At 66.5% G+C, this 16673-nt stretch overlaps 2 protein-coding genes across 3 annotated transcripts; one reads left to right on the top strand and one right to left on the bottom strand.

Moving 5' to 3' along the window:
* Window positions 1-100: 100 nt before the first annotated feature.
* Window positions 101-8405, bottom strand: JAK3 (Janus kinase 3). Of its 2 annotated transcripts, XM_069790526.1 has the most exons (24): window positions 8250-8405; window positions 7619-7831; window positions 7391-7514; window positions 7153-7264; window positions 6389-6534; window positions 6002-6284; window positions 5790-5912; window positions 5547-5704; window positions 5191-5302; window positions 4734-4920; window positions 4284-4405; window positions 4061-4192; window positions 3897-3981; window positions 3669-3802; window positions 3213-3351; window positions 2975-3126; window positions 2291-2441; window positions 2072-2211; window positions 1623-1812; window positions 1374-1498; window positions 1032-1204; window positions 830-947; window positions 598-708; window positions 101-504 (listed from the first exon to the last, which is right to left on the bottom strand). In XM_069790526.1, exons 2-24 carry the CDS (start codon window positions 7821-7823, stop codon window positions 388-390), a joined length of 3339 nt encoding a protein of 1112 aa, XP_069646627.1. In that variant the 5' UTR covers window positions 7824-7831; window positions 8250-8405; the 3' UTR covers window positions 101-387. The 2 variants fall into 2 exon arrangements, with proteins under 2 accessions (XP_069646627.1, XP_069646628.1); XM_069790527.1 differs by lacking the exon at window positions 8250-8405 and having other exon boundaries at window positions 7619-7872.
* On the top strand, window positions 8177-15833 carry SLC5A5 (solute carrier family 5 member 5). The gene is made up of 17 exons (XM_069790736.1): window positions 8177-8449; window positions 8651-8747; window positions 9820-10620; window positions 11121-11617; window positions 11716-11781; window positions 12108-12159; window positions 12290-12357; window positions 12443-12597; window positions 12705-12845; window positions 13293-13422; window positions 13595-13683; window positions 13815-13927; window positions 14225-14295; window positions 14569-14655; window positions 14761-14966; window positions 15407-15510; window positions 15603-15833. Exons 1-17 carry the CDS (start codon window positions 8177-8179, stop codon window positions 15830-15832), a joined length of 3180 nt encoding a protein of 1059 aa, XP_069646837.1. The 3' UTR covers window position 15833.
* Window positions 15834-16673: the final 840 nt, after the last annotated feature.

Genomic DNA, 16673 nt, shown 5'->3' with positions numbered 1-16673 from the left:
CCAGACCCCTGTGTGTCCCCTCTCCCCTCCGTGTCCCCTCTCCCCGTGCATCCCCTCTCGTCTCACCCCAGCTGGCAAATTTACCAAACTTTACCAGAAAACGGCCGAATCCCACCATGGCGTGGGCAGCGACAGGCAGAAGGGGGGTAAATAGAAGCAGCATCGCACAGGAGGGGGGGGTCTGCCTGCCAAGGGGGGAAGCAGAGCAGCGTTGCACGGTGGGGGGGTTGATGGGGACCGCAACCCCCCCACCCCCATGCCGCACCCCTCCACTGGCACTGCAGCCATTAAGGCACGTTGAAGCATCACTGCGGCCGTGTGTCCGTCTGTCACTGCCTGGTGCTGGGGAGGAAGGTGGGTGGCCGGGGTCCCAGTGGCCCAGGGTGGCTACCCACGGGCTTTGCTCCTGCTGTCCCGCAGCGCCTCGATCTTGGGGGCCAGCTCCCCAAAGGTGGGTCTGGCAGTGGGGGTGAAGGACCAGCAGTTCAGCATCAGCGTGTAGATCTGGGAACAAGGGACAGGGATGTCAGGGGAGTGGGGTGACCCCCGGGACCCCCCCCTCCCTGGGACCCCCACCAGCCTGGGCAGGGCTCTCACCTCCACAGGGCAGCCGGCCGGCACCGGGAGACGCCGGTTGTCCTTGAGGAGCTCCAGCAAGTGCCAGATGATCTGTGCCGCCTTCTCGGCGCCCATCATGCGGAGGAATTCCTGCAGGCACAGGGATGGCTGTCAGCGCGGAGCCACCAGAGACGGTGTCTCGTCCTGAAGGTAATGGGTCCAGGGTGGGGGCAGTGGGACCCCAGCCCCTGCGGGGAGAGGGGGGTCTCACCTCTGAGGGGCTCTTGCTCTTGCTGCTGTAGGTGAAGAGCTCGTAGAGGAGGACCCCAAAGCTCCAGATGTCGGATGCCCGGGAGAAGACGTTGTCCGCCAGGGACTCGGGCGCGTACCTGCCGGCAGGAGGATGCTGACCGCTGGATCCAGCCCGGCCGGCAGCCCCGTGTGCCCCCCCCCACCCTTGGTGCCACCCTCACCAGAAGACGGGACTCTGGCCGGGCTCCTGCACCACGTAATATTCCTTGTCCTGCGGCAGCAGTTTGGCCAGCCCGAAGTCCCCGATCTTGACATGGGTCTCGCTCTCCACCAGGATGTTCCTGCTGGCCAGGTCCCGGTGCACGCAGCGCTGCGCTCCCAGGTACTCCATGCCCTATGTGGGATGCAGCCGCTCGCTGGTGCCGGGACCCAGCAGCATCCCCAGGGGCTCATCCCAGCTGGACCACGACCCCCTGGGTGAGCTGTGGTATTGCTCCATCCCCATCTGTCCCTGTCCCCAGAAGAGCAAGACCCTCTTTGCTGCCGAACCCCCGCGGTCCCACCTTGCAGATCTGCCAGGCGTAGAGGAGCAGGGTCCTGTGGTCCAGGCGGGGCTGGTTCTTCTGCAGGTAGTCCCGCAGGCAGCCATTGGGCAGGTATTCCATCACCAGCCGCAGCCCACGCCGTCCTGCACACACATCCATCACCCTCCGGCCGGGATGCGGGCAGAGTCGGGGCCGGGTGTGCAGGCAGCATCACTGCGGAGAGCCCTGCCCGCTCCCTGCCCGCTCCCTGCCCCACGCCGTGCTCACCCCGGCTGTAGCAGATGCCACGGTACTGGACGATGAAGTCGTGCTGCAGCGAGTGCAGGATCTGGATTTCCCTCTCGAAATCCCGCAGCTCCTTGGCCGAATCCTGCTGCAGCTTCTTCACTGCCACCAGCTCGCCCGTGCTGTCGCCCAGCGGGTCGTAGCGGCACAGCTCCACGCTCCCAAAGTTGCCCTGGCCAGGGAGAGCCGGGTGGGGATGCAGGATGCTGGGGTGTCTCGGGGGGGGAGGGGGATGTCTCAGAGACCCCCACTATGTCCCCAGCCCCTGGTCCCCCTCCCAGATCCCACAGATGAGGCCACGGGCACAAACCAAGCGGTTCTTAGCTTTGGAGGGCAAAGCATCCCCCCACGAGCAGGGGATGTTTCATGCCCCAAAATGCAGGTAAGGGGGAGGACTCTTGGGGGACAGGGCCCCCTCTGCCCCCCCTCACCTTGCCCAGAAGGGAGATGTACTTGAGGTGCCGCTCCTCAAAGTGCGTGGGGTCCTGGCACATGGTGAGGGGCTCATACCCCCAGAAACTGTCCCGGAGCGTCACGTCCGTGGGCGACAGGTCCGAAAGCAGCTCATAATCTGGGGGAAGTAGGTGGTGAGGGCACTGGGGGGGATGGACCCTGTCCCCCCCACACACACACACCATCCCAGGGCTCACCAGAGGTGATGAGGCTGTTGAGGTCCCGGATGAGGGCGCGGAAGCAGGGCCGGCGGTGGGGCTGGTAGTCCATACACTGCGCAACGAGCATGGCCAGCTCCGTCCACTTTGGTGCGGGAAGCTGGAGGTTGCTCTGGTAGAAATCCAGCTTCTAGGAGGGGGTAGGAGAGGGTGCTGGGGATGGCTGTGAGGTGCCTGGCCCCATGCCTCGCCCTCCAAGCAGCTCCCGAACAGCCCCCACGCTCCTCACCAGGCTGTGCAAACCCCTTGCCCTGAGCATCACCCAAAGGCTGCAGGATGTTAGGTTACTGCCCATCCCTGTGGCGCTGGACCCCACGGCCGTCTCTACCGTGCATCGGGACTGGGGGGGTCCAGAGCCCTGCGAGACCCCGGCTCCAGGTGCCCTGGGTGCCCATCTCCCCCCAGTGATGCCCCTTTTCCAGCGTGACCTGGGTCACCAGAACCTCTGGCCAGCAGAGAAAGCCTGGGGTGGGACAGGCAGCACACGGTCTTCTCTGGGCAGTGGGTGTGTGAGCAGAGCCCAGGTGTAGCAGGATGGGGCAGGAGGGATGGGGCAGAAGGGATGGGATGCAGCAGGATGGGGCAGGAGGGTCGGGATGCAATGGGATGGGGCAGGGGGGATGCAGCAGGAGGTTGGGATGCAGTGGGATGGGGCAGCCTCACCTTCTGGGGCTCCAGCAGGCTGACGGGCATGTTGCCACCACTGAAGATCTCCCAGAGGGTTGCCCCAAAGCTCCACTTGTCAGCTGGCAGCGCCAGGCTCTTGGGGTCACTGAGGCACTCAGGGGCCACCCAGGGAATGCGCTCCACCAGCACTGGGGACAGGGGGACAGCCTCGCTCAGCACCTGCCGGGGGGGCCCTGCCACCCCCTTCCCACCCCAGGTCAGACCAGGCACTTACTCTCCTTGGCCAGGACGGTGATGCTGACTCCAGGGTCGTTGAGCTTGATGAAGGGGGGGCTGCCGCTGGCCATGTCCCCCTCCCTGGTCAGCAGCACCTTCTTAGCAGAGACGTTGCCGTGGGTGATTTTCTTGTCCTCCTGGGAAGGGGAGAAGGACCAGGACTGTCAGCACAGCCCCAGCCCATGGGGCAGCCCCACGCATGGGGCTGAGCTGATGCCAGCCAGGGTGAACCAACAGGGATGCGTGGGAGTCATGGGACACGGCTGCATGGGGGCCATGGGGCATGGATGCACAGGTGCCGAAGGATACGGATGCACTGGAGCTGCAGGACACGGATGCATGGGAGCCGTGGGATAGGGACACGGGAGAGCTGTGGGATGCCGACACGCAGGAGCTGCAGGACATGTGGACCGTGGGACACGGATGCTTGGTGCCGTGCCAGCAGCCGGCTCACCAGGTAGTTGAGGGCATATGCCAGCTGCTTGGCCACCTGCAGCTTCCAGCTTGTCGTCACCTTGCCCTCGCCTTGGTTCTTCTTCAGGTAGAGGTCCAGGGGCCCGTACCTGACGTACTCCTGCACCATGATACCTGCGGGGGAGACAGTGCAGGCAGGTCCAGCGTACGCCCTCCCGGCATCGTGGCAGTGGCATCGCGGTGCCTGGCGAGGGGGACGGGCACTCACTGTCCTTCCCAAGGCTGACGCCGTGCAGCAGGACCAGGTGCTTGTGGGAAAGCTGGCTCATGATGCTGGCTGCCTCCAGGAAGGACTGGGAGCGGGGAGAGGCTGGCTCAGGGGGGGCCATCGGGACCCCCTGGTGCCATGTTGGGGGGCTGCTGCCGCCTCACCTCAGAGCAGTTGCGGTGGCTGCCGTCCATGACCTTGAGCACAACCTCGGTCTGGTAGTACCCGTCCTCCTCCTGGTCCCGCTTGATGCCCTTGTAGATCTGGGTGAAGGAGCCCTGGCCCAGGCTCTCGCCCTGCCGCGAGAAGGGGGATGCTGGCGGGGAGGGGGGTCCCTGCCCACGCACCCCATCCCACCGGCACCCCAGCTCCCCCCCCCGCTCATACCCGGGTGAGGCTCTGGGGATCGATCTTGTGGAACATCATCTGGTTGAGGCTGCGGCGGGGGGCAGCGGGGGAGCTGGGGGGCTGAGGGCAGCCGTTCCGCACGATCAGCAGGTTGGACTTCTCTGGGGGGGGATGGGACCTGCCGTGAGGGGCAGCCAGGGCAGCCTGTGCCCATGCTGTGACCTCACAGAGCCCGCTCCGTGATGCCACATAGGCTGCTCTGCGATGTCACGCAGCCCACTCTACGATGACACAGCCTGCTGTGACACCATATAACCTGTTCTGTGACATTGCACAGCTCATCTTGTGATGCCACACAACCCACTCTGTGACTACAAACAGCCCTCCCTGTGCTCTCGTATAACCCGCTCTGTGACATCACCCAGCCCGCTCCATGACATCACACCGCGCAGCCCTGCCCGGTCCCCCGCCGCGGCGTGGCAGTGTCACCTTTGGGCAGAGGTGGGCAGCAGGCAGCCAGGCGCATGCGGGCACCCTCTGCCTGCAGCCCACAGCGCCCGTAGGTGCCCAGCAGCTCCCGCAGGCTGCAGAACCGCCGGGCCACCCCCGAGAGCCAGAAGTTCCCGTCCTCGTCCCTGCGGATCAGGCAGCGCTTGTAGTCCTGGCCGGAGGGGGTCTGCAGGGCGAGAGCCAGGCTCAGTGGCGTGGGGTCTCCCCGGGAGCCCCCTCCAAGTCCCTCCTGCCCTGCGGGTGCCCGCAGCAGCCCCAGGGTTGTGCCCGTCCCAAAGGGCCATCGATGGTGGCAACGTCCCTGCGAGCACCAGGTCTCAGCCCTGCGTTTCCCTCCCTGCTCCTGGTGACACCCGCAGCGCCCGGCACAGAATCCTGCACCATGCTGCGTGGTGCCGGCACCCTGGTCCCCAGCCGGTGCCAGTGCCGGTCTCACCTCGGCGCAGACGGTCAGCAGGTAGCTGTCGAAGTCCTGCGGGCTGCGGCGCAGCAGGTACAGCCCTGGGCAGCTCCCCGCCATCTTCAGCTTTTTCACCGCAAACTCGGAGCTGAGAACCGCAGGGCTGGGTGAGGCGCAGTGTGGACCCCCTCGGGGAGACCCCGGGGACCCCCGTTGCTCACCATCCACCACGGTCTCCCCAAACCCGGTGGGCACCAGGGTGGCCTGAGCATCACCTGCCCAGCAGGCAGGATGGGGACCGGTGTTTGATGCCCTTGTGGCTCCTACCCAGGTGATTTCTTCCTCCATCACCCGTGGGTTGGGGATGGTGATGGGGGGGTCCCAGCACGCACCTGATGGGCCCATGGCACTGGTTCTCCATGTCCTCCAGGAGCCGGGGGGGGGCCACCTCCTTGCAGAAGTAGTGGTGGGCGTCCGCCGTCAGCCGGTAGTAGCCGTCGATGAGAGCCACGAAGGAGCGGGCTTCCTGCAGCGTGGGGAACTCCACCTCCTGGAGCCAAGCAGGGGGGTCAGCCCCATGCCGACCCCGGCCTCCCACCCCACTGGGGCTCCTCTGACGGCCCCCCCCCGCTCACCAGCACCCGGTTGTCCGTCTTGGTGAGGGTGACGATGCGGTTTTCCACGGGGCCACCCTCCCGGCTCGCCTGCTTGATGCTGATGTCGGCGATGTCGGGGAAGTCGCAAAAGTGCTGGCGGCTCTGCGGGGGACACGACCGGGGATGGTCTCTATGCCCTCCATCCATCCCACCATAGGACCCCCCCCTCTGGCGCAGCCGCCCGCCCGCACCTCGGAGCCACCGCAGCTCCAGGAGATGCCGCTCTCGCCGGCCACGTAGATGACGATGTCCACGGCAGAGCCGGGCGAGCGCACGTGGAAACTCTCCTCTGCCCAGCGCCGCTGCAGCCGCTCCAGGTCCAGCAGGTACTTGAGCTTCAGGTAGCGTCCATCTGTCTGGCAGCTGCCAATTTTCCGCAGGGATTTGCTGAAGCGGCGGCGGATGCGCTTGCGGGTGAGGAAGCTGTGCTGCTGGATCTGGCACCGCAGCGGCTCGGGGATGCAGGATTTGTAGCTGCCAGGGATGGGGAGGTGAGGCAGCGGTGGGTGCTGGGCTGTCCCCAGAGACACTGGGCTGTCCTCATGGGTGCTGGGCTGTCCCCACGGCCCCCAGCTTACCTGACGTGGCTGAAGACCTCGTCGGGGCTCTGCCGCTTCTCCTTGGCGATGCGCAGCATGTCCAGCACTGCCAGGCTCAAGCACTCCTCCTGCGTGGGCAGGCTCAATGCCATCGCCACACGTCCCCCGATGAAATCGCTGCGGGACTGGGGAAGGTGCAGGGGCTGGGTGTGTGGGGGGGTCCGCACACTGGGTGCGTCTCCTGCCCAGGGGTGCTGCAGCCAGGAGACTCAATGCACCCCAAGACCACCAGTCCATGCATGAGCCTGTGGCAGGTATCATCCCCCCCGGCTAACAGGAGCTTCTAGGATGGCCCCTACTGACCCCCCCATCATGCTGGGCTGGCTGTGGGGTGGCTCCGGCCCCAGCCCTGTGCCCCAGTGCCCATGTGAGTCACATCCTGCCCCTGGCTCTGGTTTCCAGGCTGCTGCCTGGGGGACAGTGGAGCCGGCTCCATCCCTGGGGCATGCAGCAACCTGGGGACACAGTGACCCCCCATCTCAGCACCTTGGGGTGCCCCATGCCCGGCATGGGATGCTCGAGAGCGGCTCTAGCCAAGCTGGGCAGCAGGACCCACATCCCACAGATGTCATGGCCAGAGGCCAGTGGGTGCTGGAGGGGGAGGAGGAGGGTGGCATGGCCCAGGGCAGCAAAGGGCATCGCTGCACTGAGGTTAACACATATCACACACCCAAGAAGCCACACGGGACCCCACTTGTGGCCCCAGGTGTTGGGGGCAGAGATGCCAGCCTGGCAGGGCTCACCTGGGCAAAAAGGTAATCGATGACGGGGTAGTCCAGGATGGGGCTGGCCCGGTTGTTCAGCAGCTGGAAGCGGTGGGACTGTCCCAGCCCGCACCAGTTGGGGAAGAAGAACCTGATGGGGAAAGCGGAGGGGGGCTCAGCGCCGCATTCCCCCATTGTGCGCAACCCCTATCAGCCATCAGAGACTCCCCGGGGAGCCAGGCTGGAGCTGGGACAGCCGCGTCCCTGCGGGCTGTACCTGATCCTGTACACCACGACCTGGCTGCAGGAGTCATCGACGGTGAAGAGGTGGTTGGGGGGGAACCAGCAGCTGAGATCCTCGGTGGCCAGGGCGAAGAGCGGGTGACAGACGGGCAGCACGCCTGGGGACAGAGCGGTGCTGTGACCCCCCTGCACCGAGGACAGGCACGGCCAGTACCCCGACCTCACGGCCGGTGCCCCGAACCCGCCGGCGGTCGATGCTCACCGCAGGCTTTGGCGGCATGGATGCACAGCTCCTCGGCCGTGTACTCGCCGAAGGTGAAGGTGAGGATGCCGGCGGTGGTGCCAGGGGGGCTGCGCGGGGTGGGTGCCCGGTGGTACAGGTAGACCTGGAGGGTACCGGTCTCGGTAGAGGAGAGGCTGCAGGAGCGTTCCCCGATCAGCGGGGTGTCCTCACCCAGTGGGGCCATGGAGGGTGCTGCAAGAATGCGGGGGGGGGGGATCAGCACCGGGGTGCTGGTGGCACTGTCCCCCCCAGTGTGACCCCCATGTGGGGCAGGACCTTGCCCCGTGCGTGCCCTTCCCCACACGTTTCCCTTGGCATCGTCCCAGGGGTAAAACCCCGCAGCCAAGCCTGCAGCATCTCCAGGGCTGGGCTCAGCCCTTCCTGGGAAGGATGAAGGGGAAACTGAGGCACACAGCCGTTTCTCTGGGCTTGTGGATAAATCCACGCTCCCCAGCCTGTCCCACGGCCGCTCCTCCTCGCCAGCCGGCCCAGGGCTGAGCGCCCGTGCCCCGCATCTCTCCCAGATGTGGGCAGGGAATGCTCGGCTCCATCCCCGTGCCCAGCTGGGCTCGGCTGGGCCCTGCGAAGCCCCCCGGTGCCGGTGTGGTACCTGCTGCCGTGCCGGCGGCCTCGTTGGCACCCCTCTGCTCCGGCCCCAGGGAGCGGGTCCCAGGCAGCGGGTCACGGTTCCTGGGCTGCGTAGGTGGCTGCTCGGCGGCTGTGAGCGACAGGCAGCATCAAAAAATCCCCTCGGTGACTTCCTTCCTGCCCACAGCCTCCTCGGAGGGTGGCTTCCGGACGAGGGAGGGGGTACGGGGCGGGGGGGCAGAAAGGAACCACCCCAGAGTGCAGGGACCAGCTGGGGGGGGGGGTAATGGGGCAGGGAGCCCTAGGCACCCCACTTGGTGCTGGGCACCCCAATGGACCCGGGCACCTTGCTGGTTCTGCCACCTCCCGGTGCTGTGGGTACCGCCGTGTTTTGGGTTTGTGTGGTGGTGGGGGGGTTGGTAGCAGGGGAGGGGGCTGCTCCTCGAAGAAGCTGCTCGAAGCTTCCCCGGCTCCAAGCCGGACCTGCCGCTGGCCAAGTCCGAGCCCGTCAGTGATGGCGGTAGCGCCTCTGGGAGAACAGATTTCAGAAGTGAAACTTGCAGCGGGGAGTGGGATGTGAGAGAAACCCCTGTGCACATACTGAGGTCAGCGAAGAAGGAGGGGAAGGAGGTGTGGCAGAGGAGGGGATGCCCCCCAAGTTGGCCGTGACTCCATGGGAAAGCCCGTGCTGGAGCAATCTGTGCCTGAAGGACTGCAGCCCATGGAAAGGACCCACACCAGAGAAGTTCGTGGAGGACTGTCTCCCATGGGAAGGACCCATGCCGTAAAAGTTTGTGGAGGATTGTATCCCGTGGGAGGGACCTCACGCCGGAGCAGGGGAAGAGTAAGGAGTCCTCCCCCTGAGGAGGAAGGAGCAGCAGAGACAAGGTGTGATGAACTGACCCCAAGCCCCATTCCCTGTCCCCCTGTGCCGAGGAGGTAGAGAATTTGGGAGCGGAGTTGAGCCGGGAAGGAGGGAGAGGTGGGGGGAAGGTGTTTTGAGATTTGGTTTTACTTCTCATTATCCTTGGTTTGATTTGATTGGCAGTAAATTAAATTGATTTTGTTTTTTCCCCAAGTCGAATATGTCTTTTGCCCGTGACCGTAACTGGTGAGTGATCCACCCTGTCCTTGTCTCGACCCACAAGTGTTTCTTCATATTTTCTCCTCCCCATCCCACCGGGGGGGAAGGAGTGAGCCAGCAGCTTCATGGTGCTTTGTTGCTGGCTGAGCTGAAACCACAACACGTGGGATGGGCGACGCTCTGCCGGGACATCCCAGTCCTCATCCTGTCCCACCCCACTGCATGGGGCGAGGGGCTTGGGTGCTGCTCGCACACCCCTACCCCACTCCCGCACCCCATCGCCGGGACCCTCCCTGCCCCAGTCACAGCCCCGCCAGGATGGGCTCAGCCCCTTCGCCCCCATCCTGCCCCGGCCAGCCCAACCCTGGGGTGCCACCGGTGCTGCCGTGGGGCTGGGCCCACGCCTGACCCTGGTGCCGTGCAGCTTCGTACGCACCCGCTGGCGGATGTGGCCGGGCTCAGCAGTCGTCGCTTATTGTTTTTTTCCCCTTTCTGCTGCTCTAACCAGCTCAGCAAGGAGGCAAAGCCAGGGATGAGGCAGGTGAAGGGGGTCCTGCCCAGCCCTTTCCCCTGGTGGGGACGAGGCCACCAGGGCTGGAACCAGACCCCGAGGACCAGAGACCCTCCTCTGCCTCGCGGCAATGCCTCGGAGGGGACGGTGCCCCCACGGCAGCTCTCGTCCCCATCCCGGGGCTCTTCCCCGGTCCCAACCCCAGGCTTGTCCCTGGGGTTCTGGGCAGGGGGAGGAAATCCCCGTGGGACAAACCTGCCCAGAGGTTGGGCGAGACAAAGCAATGTTTGTCCCAGCAAACAAGGAAGCTGGGCCAGCCCCACGCCCGGGAGCCGCGGCCGTCCTGCCATCCCTGCCTTCACCAGGGTTCAGCGGCCGGCTCCCGCGCTCGCCACGCTGCCCGCCGGGGTACGGGGTGCCGCGCCGCCGCTCGAGGTGACCGGAGGTTAGCCGGTGTCGGGGGCGTGCGGGAGGGAAGGGGTTATGGATGTGGCCCCCGACGGCTCTGTCCTCCCCGCCGAGGGTCCCACCCCGACGCCCTGAACCTGCCTCCCGCCGGCGCCCGCCCCACAGGCTGCAGGAGCTCAAGGCACGGCCAGCCCCTCGCAGCGGCACCGCTCGCCCTGCCACCGCCTCGACGCCCGCCGAGGACGTCGCGGCAGCCTCCTCCAACCCGCCGGCTTCCCCACATCACCGGGGACCCCCGGACAGCCCCCTCGCTCTCCTTCTCCTTGCCTCGGCACCCGGTCCTTGCCGGTCCGCGGGCAGCTGCCTGCGAACAAGCTGCTTTTTTTCTGGGTAAAGGTTTAGCTTTGGTTTGTTTTGTCCCCTCGGCTGGAGATAAATTTGGCTCCGGCAGCGGCTCTGACCCTCCCTGTTTGTGCTGGCTGCGGGGTGGGGGATCGCTCCCTTCCAGCCGTGTCCTTCGGGTGCCGGCGCTTCCCTGGAGCCACGGAGCCGGTGCCCAGTGGGCTACGGAGCAGCTGGACCGGGTACTGCTGCTCTCCTCTCCCTGTATGCTCCTAACCAAGAGGTATTCGGGGCAATTTCCTTGCTGAGCTCGGGCTTCCCTCTTGCTGCTTGGGCTCTGCCCTTTGCAGCCGAATGCTTGGCACAGATTTTCCTGGGGACGGCGGGGGGACGGGATGGGATGGGACGGGATGGAGCGGCAGCCACTCTCTCTGCTCCGCGCTCGATCCTTTCTGCTGCGCATCCGATCCTTTCTGCTGCGCGTCCGATCCTTTCTGCTGCGCGTCCGATGTCAGTCAATAATTGCACGGAGTTTTCTCCCCCTCCAGTTTTGCCACCCTCAGATGCACCGGTGCCACCGTGCTCTGGCCTAGCCGTGCGTGCCGTGTCCCCGTGCCGTGTCCCCATCCACCCGCAGGTGCCCAGCCAGGGGTTCCCCCCCGCAGTCGCCACGCTGGCCCCAGCAGGGAGCCTGGAGGTGTGGGTGCCGGAGCGGCTCACCTTCAGCCTCTGGGACTACGGGGTCTTCGGGCTGATGCTGCTGATCTCCACCGGCATCGGGCTCTTCCACGGCCTTGTCAAAGGCGGCCAGAAGACCTCGGAGGATTTTTTCACGGGGGGACGACGGATGTCGGCGCTGCCCGTGGGGCTCTCGCTCTCGGCCAGCTTCATGTCGGCCATCCAGGTGCTGGGAGTGCCGGCGGAGGCGTACCGGTACGGAGCCAAATTCCTCTGGATGTGCCTGGGGCAGCTGCTCAACACGCTGCTCACCGCCCAGTTCTTCCTCCCCGTCTTCTACCGCCTGGGGCTCACCAGCACCTATGAGGTGGGCTCGGGGTGGGGGACGCATCCTGCCCCGGAGCAGCCCCCGGGTTGCCCCGATGCCGGGACGGCCCTGACGCGCTCCCTTGTCCTTGTCCCCAGTACCTGGAGCGGCGGTTCAGCCGGAGCGTCCGGCTGTGCGGGACCCTGCAGTACGTGGTGGCCACGGTGCGTGTCCGCAGTGCAGGGGTGGGATGGGGACGGTGGGGACGCGGCACCCGGCAGGGGTTTGGATCCGGCCGTGCCGGCGCTGCCCTGAGCCCCTGGGAAGCGTCCTCATTCCCGTGCTCGTGTTTTCTTTGGCTCAAAGTAAATAGTGCCCGGCGGGAGCCCTGTTTTGAATGAAAACCCCAGTGTTTTCCCAGCGCCTGCACGCCGTCCTTGGGCGGCACCGTCACGCTTCGTCCCCGTCCCCGCGGACGCAGCCGTCACCTGCCCGGCGCCTGCGGTGCCGGTGGGACGCGGCGCTGACCGGACCCCCCCTCTTCCTGCAGATGCTGTACACGGGGATCGTCATCTACGCCCCAGCCCTGATCCTAAACCAAGGTGCGGTGGGGAGGTGGGCGCTGCTCCCCGTCGCGTCCCCATCCCTGCACTGGGGACATTTCAGCCCTGTCCCACCCCAGGCGTCCTTTGCACCCTGGGGGTCTGCTCAGCACCTTCCTTTCTCCTTCAGTGACCGGTCTGGACATCTGGGCGTCCCTGCTCTCCACCGGAGTCATCTGCACCTTCTACACCACCATAGTGAGGGAGGGAGCAGGGGGTTCCTGGGGGTCCCCTGGGGTCCCCGGGGATCCCTGGTGCTCACCCACGGCTCCGTCTGGCGCAGGGCGGGATGAAGGCTGTCATCTGGACGGACGTCTTCCAGGTCTTCGTGATGCTCTCTGGCTTCATCGCCATCATCATCCGGGGGGTGCTGCTGGTGGGGGGTCCCACCAGGGTGCTGGGCATCGCCACCAACGGCTCCAGGGTGAACTTTGGCGAGTGAGTCCCCCCACCCTGCTGCATGCTGACCCCGCTGCCCCTGCCCCGGGGGTGCTGGGGGGCCGGTGCCAGCCAAGGCTCACCCCCCCCGTCCCCGGTATGCCCAGCTTCAACCCAGACCCACGGAGCCGGTACACAGTCTGGACCTTCGTGCTGGGTGGCACGCTGGTCTGGCTCTCCATGTACGGCGTCAACCAGGCTCAGGTCCAGCGCTACGTGGCCTGCAGGACCGAGAGGGAGGCCAGGATGTGAGTCCACGGGGATCGTCTGGCTCCTGCTCTGCGTGGGACGGTGCACGGGGACAAGGGGCTGCTCTGGGTGGGCGGGATGGCTGCACGCCAGCGTGTCCCCCTTGGGAAGCCCAGTGCCTGCATCCCTGTATGGCCCCTGCACCCTTGCATGGACCCTGCATGGACCCGGCACCCCTGCACGGACCTTGCACAGACCCTGCACACACCCTGCACGCACCCGGCACCCCTGCATGGACCCTGCACCCCTGCACGGACCCTGCACCCCTGCACGGACCCTGCATGAACCCTGCACCCTTGCACAGACCCTGCACCCCTGCATTGCCCCTGCATGCTCGCATGGATGCTGCAACCCTGCGCGGACCTTGCACCCCTGCACAGACGCTGCACCCTGCAGGGCCCCTGCCTCCCTGCTCAGCCGGGTGTGCTCCTGTCCGGTGTTTGCAGGGCGCTGCTGGTGAATCAAGTGGGGCTCTTCTGCATCGTCTCCAGCGCGGTGGCCTGTGGCCTTGTGATGTTTGCACTGTACAAGGATTGCGATCCCCTGCTTGCCGGCTACGTCTCGGCCCCTGACCAGGTACCGGCCCCCACCGGCTCTGCCCTCTTGAGCACCGAATTGAGGGTAGCGAGGTGGAAGTGCGAGAGGGTTGGAGGGGCTGGACCCCTGGGTCCCCGTCTCAGCCCCACTGTGGGGGCTGGGGTCCCCCGGGGTCCTGCCACCCCCCCGATGCAGCCTTCCTCCCCCGCAGTACATGCCCTACCTGGTCCTTGACATCTTCAAGACGTCCCCGGGGGTGCCGGGGCTTTTCCTGGCCTGTGCCTACAGCGGGACCCTCAGGTGAGGACAGGGCACCCCTTGCCCCATGGGGACCCCAAACTTCCCTGCAAAAGGGGGCTTCGCCGCCCCCCCCCCATGCCCCGCAGGCTGCCGGCATCGGGGCTGAGCGCTGCCGCATGCCTGCACCCCAGCACGGCCTCCACCAGCATCAATGCCATGGCGGCTGTCACCGTCGAGGACCTCGTCAAGCCCAGGCTGCCCACGCTGTCACCGCGGAGGCTGACCCTCATCTCCAAGGGGCTGTGTGAGTGGGCACAGGAGCCGTGCCATGCCATGCCGTGCCGTGCCATGCCATGCCATGCCATGCTCCCCCCATCCTGCGCTGCACGGCACTGTTTTGTGCCATGCCATGGTGGACAGCACGGTGCCATGCTGTGCCGTGCCACGCTACCTCATCCTGTGCCGTGCCACGCTGTGCTGCACTGCACCGTGCCGTGCCGTGCCACGCCACGCCACGCTGCACTGAGCTGTGCCGTGCCACGCCGCATTGCGCCGTGCCGTGCCGTGCCACGCTGCTGAGCCTTTGCCGTCTCCCCCGCAGCGCTCATCTACGGCACCTCGTGCATCACGGTGGCGGCTCTGGCCTCGCTGCTGGGCGGCGGCGTGCTGCAGGTGAGCCCCGCCACGCAGGGCTGGATCCGGCGTGGGGCCCAAGGTCACCCCGCTGCCCCCCCCGCCATTGCCCACCGGCTCTGCCTGGCTGAGCGGGACCCGGCCACGCGCCGCTGGCTGCCGGAGAGCCCTCGAGCCGGCTGGGCTGCAGCGGCTGGGGGTTCTGGGGCAGAGCCAAGCACCGTCCTCCTCCTCCTCCTCCTCCGAGCCCCCGCCGAGCCCCCGCAGCCCCCAAGCCGGGGCGGTGGGCAGAGCTCTCCGTCCCCCTTCCAGGGCTCCTTCACCGTCATGGGGGTGATCAGCGGCCCGCTGCTGGGGGCCTTCGTCCTGGGCATGTTCCTGCCGATGTGCAGCACGGCCGTGAGTCCCACGGGGTGGGGGGGGTGGAGATTTGGGTGGGGGGGCCTGGGGGTCCCGCCGCAGCCCGCTCCCCTGAGCCGTGCGGACCCCTCTCCTCTGCCGCAGGGCGTGCTGGGGGGCCTGGCCACTGGCTTCGCCCTCTCCTTCTGGGTGGCCGTGGGGGGCACCCTCTACCCCCCCAGCGCGGCCACCATGGGGGTGCTGCCCGCCTCCGGAGCCCTCTGCCCGCTCTACAACCGCACTGCTGGTGCCAACCGCACCGTCTTCCTGGGACCCCTGCCCCCCCGTGAGGAGTCCCCGGCCCCGGCACGGTGAGGTGGGGAGGATGGCAGCCGGGGGGGTCCTGGGGGCATGGGTTGTCACACTGCTTGCTTTGGTCACTGTGATGTCACACCAGTTTCCCTGTTCCTGATGATGTCACACCGCTTTCCTTGCTCCTTGTGATGTCACACCACTTTCTTTATTGCTTGTGATGTCACGTTGCTTTCCCTGTTCACTGTGACGTCACACCACTGTCCTCGTTCCTTGTGATGTCATAGCACTTGCCTTGTTCCTTGTGACATCACACCGCTTTCCCTGTGCACTGTGACGTCACACCACTGTCCTCGTTCCTTGTGATGTCATAGCACTTGCCTTGTTCCTTGTGACATCACACCGCTTTCCCTGTGCCTTGTGATGTCACGCCACTTTCCTTGTTCACTGTGATGTCACACCGCTGTCTCGGCGGGTCCCTGACCCCCTCCCCTCGCAGGCCGGCCATCGTGGGTGATTTCTACGCCATCTCCTACCTGTACTACGGGGCGCTGGGGACCCTCACCACAGTGGTGGGGGGGGTCCTGCTCAGCTTCCTGCCAGGTGAGGCTGGGGGCCGGGTGGGGATGTGACCCAGCACCGGGGTTCCTCCCCCTCAGCCCCCCCCCCCCATCATCGCACCCCCTTTCTGGCAGGGCCGACCAAGCGGACGCGGCTGCCGCCAGGCGTGCTATGGTGGGACATCACAAAGCAGACATCCTCGGTGTCCCCCATGGGCACCAAGACCCCCAGGAAGGAGCCCCCGGGCAAAGTGGAAGCCCCCCAAGCCCTGCTGGCGAGGCTGGATGGGGACGGCAGCCCCCCCCGGGGTCCCCCCGAGCCCGGCACTGCCACCGACCTGCTGCTGCAGGAGACCCACGTGTAGGGTGCTGGGGTGGGGGGGGGATGCGGGTGGCCCAGCTGTGGCCGTGGCAGGACCGTGGACGGCAGGGGGGTGTGCACATCCCTGTCCCGGGGTCCCCAATAAAGGAGGAGCTGTTCCCCGGGAGGAGCCTGTCCTTGGGGGGGCTGCAGGAGTGGGGGGGGGGTGCTGCCCACCCTTCTGGTGATGCAGCTGGGCTGGGGGGGTGTTAAACTTGGAGGGGGGGCATAGGTGCTGGGGGGGTGGGAGATGAGGTCCTGCCATGCCCATGAGGGCGGGCCCTGCCCCGATAAACCCCACCCACCCCCATGACAACAGGGCCCCACCCTGCTAAGCTCCACCCCACCCAGATAACAATAGGTCCCTTGCTTTGCTTGCTAAACCTCACCCCGGGGTGACAATGGGCCCCGCCCTGTTAAACCCAGCTCCACCCAGATGACAATGGGCCACGCCCTGCTAAGCCACGCCCATCAGCGGACACCCCCCCACACCCTGCTAAGCCCCACCCCACCCGTATAACAATGGACCCTGCCCTGCCGAGCCACGCCCACCCAGATAACAATGGGCTCTGCCCTGATAAATCCTCCAGGTGACAACGCCCCCACCGTTAAGCCCCGCCCACCCAGTTGTCAGCGGGCCACACCCTCCCGAGCCCCGCCCGCCCAGGTGTGATGGCCCCGCCCACAGCCGCCGGAGGACCCGCTGGGCCGCGCCACCATCTTGGGGGGGCCGCCATCTTTGTGCCGGGCAGGGAAGGCGGCGGCGGGCGCAGTGCGGGCTCTCTCCCGGCCTTCCCTCCGCGTTGCGGCCGCTACCGCGGACCGGGGCTGCCGTTCGGCCCGCC

Source organism: Haliaeetus albicilla, chromosome 8, assembly GCF_947461875.1.
Source record: "Haliaeetus albicilla chromosome 8, bHalAlb1.1, whole genome shotgun sequence".
Classification (NCBI taxonomy): Eukaryota; Metazoa; Chordata; class Aves; order Accipitriformes; family Accipitridae; genus Haliaeetus; species Haliaeetus albicilla.
This window is presented reverse-complemented; position numbering and strand designations above follow the sequence as displayed.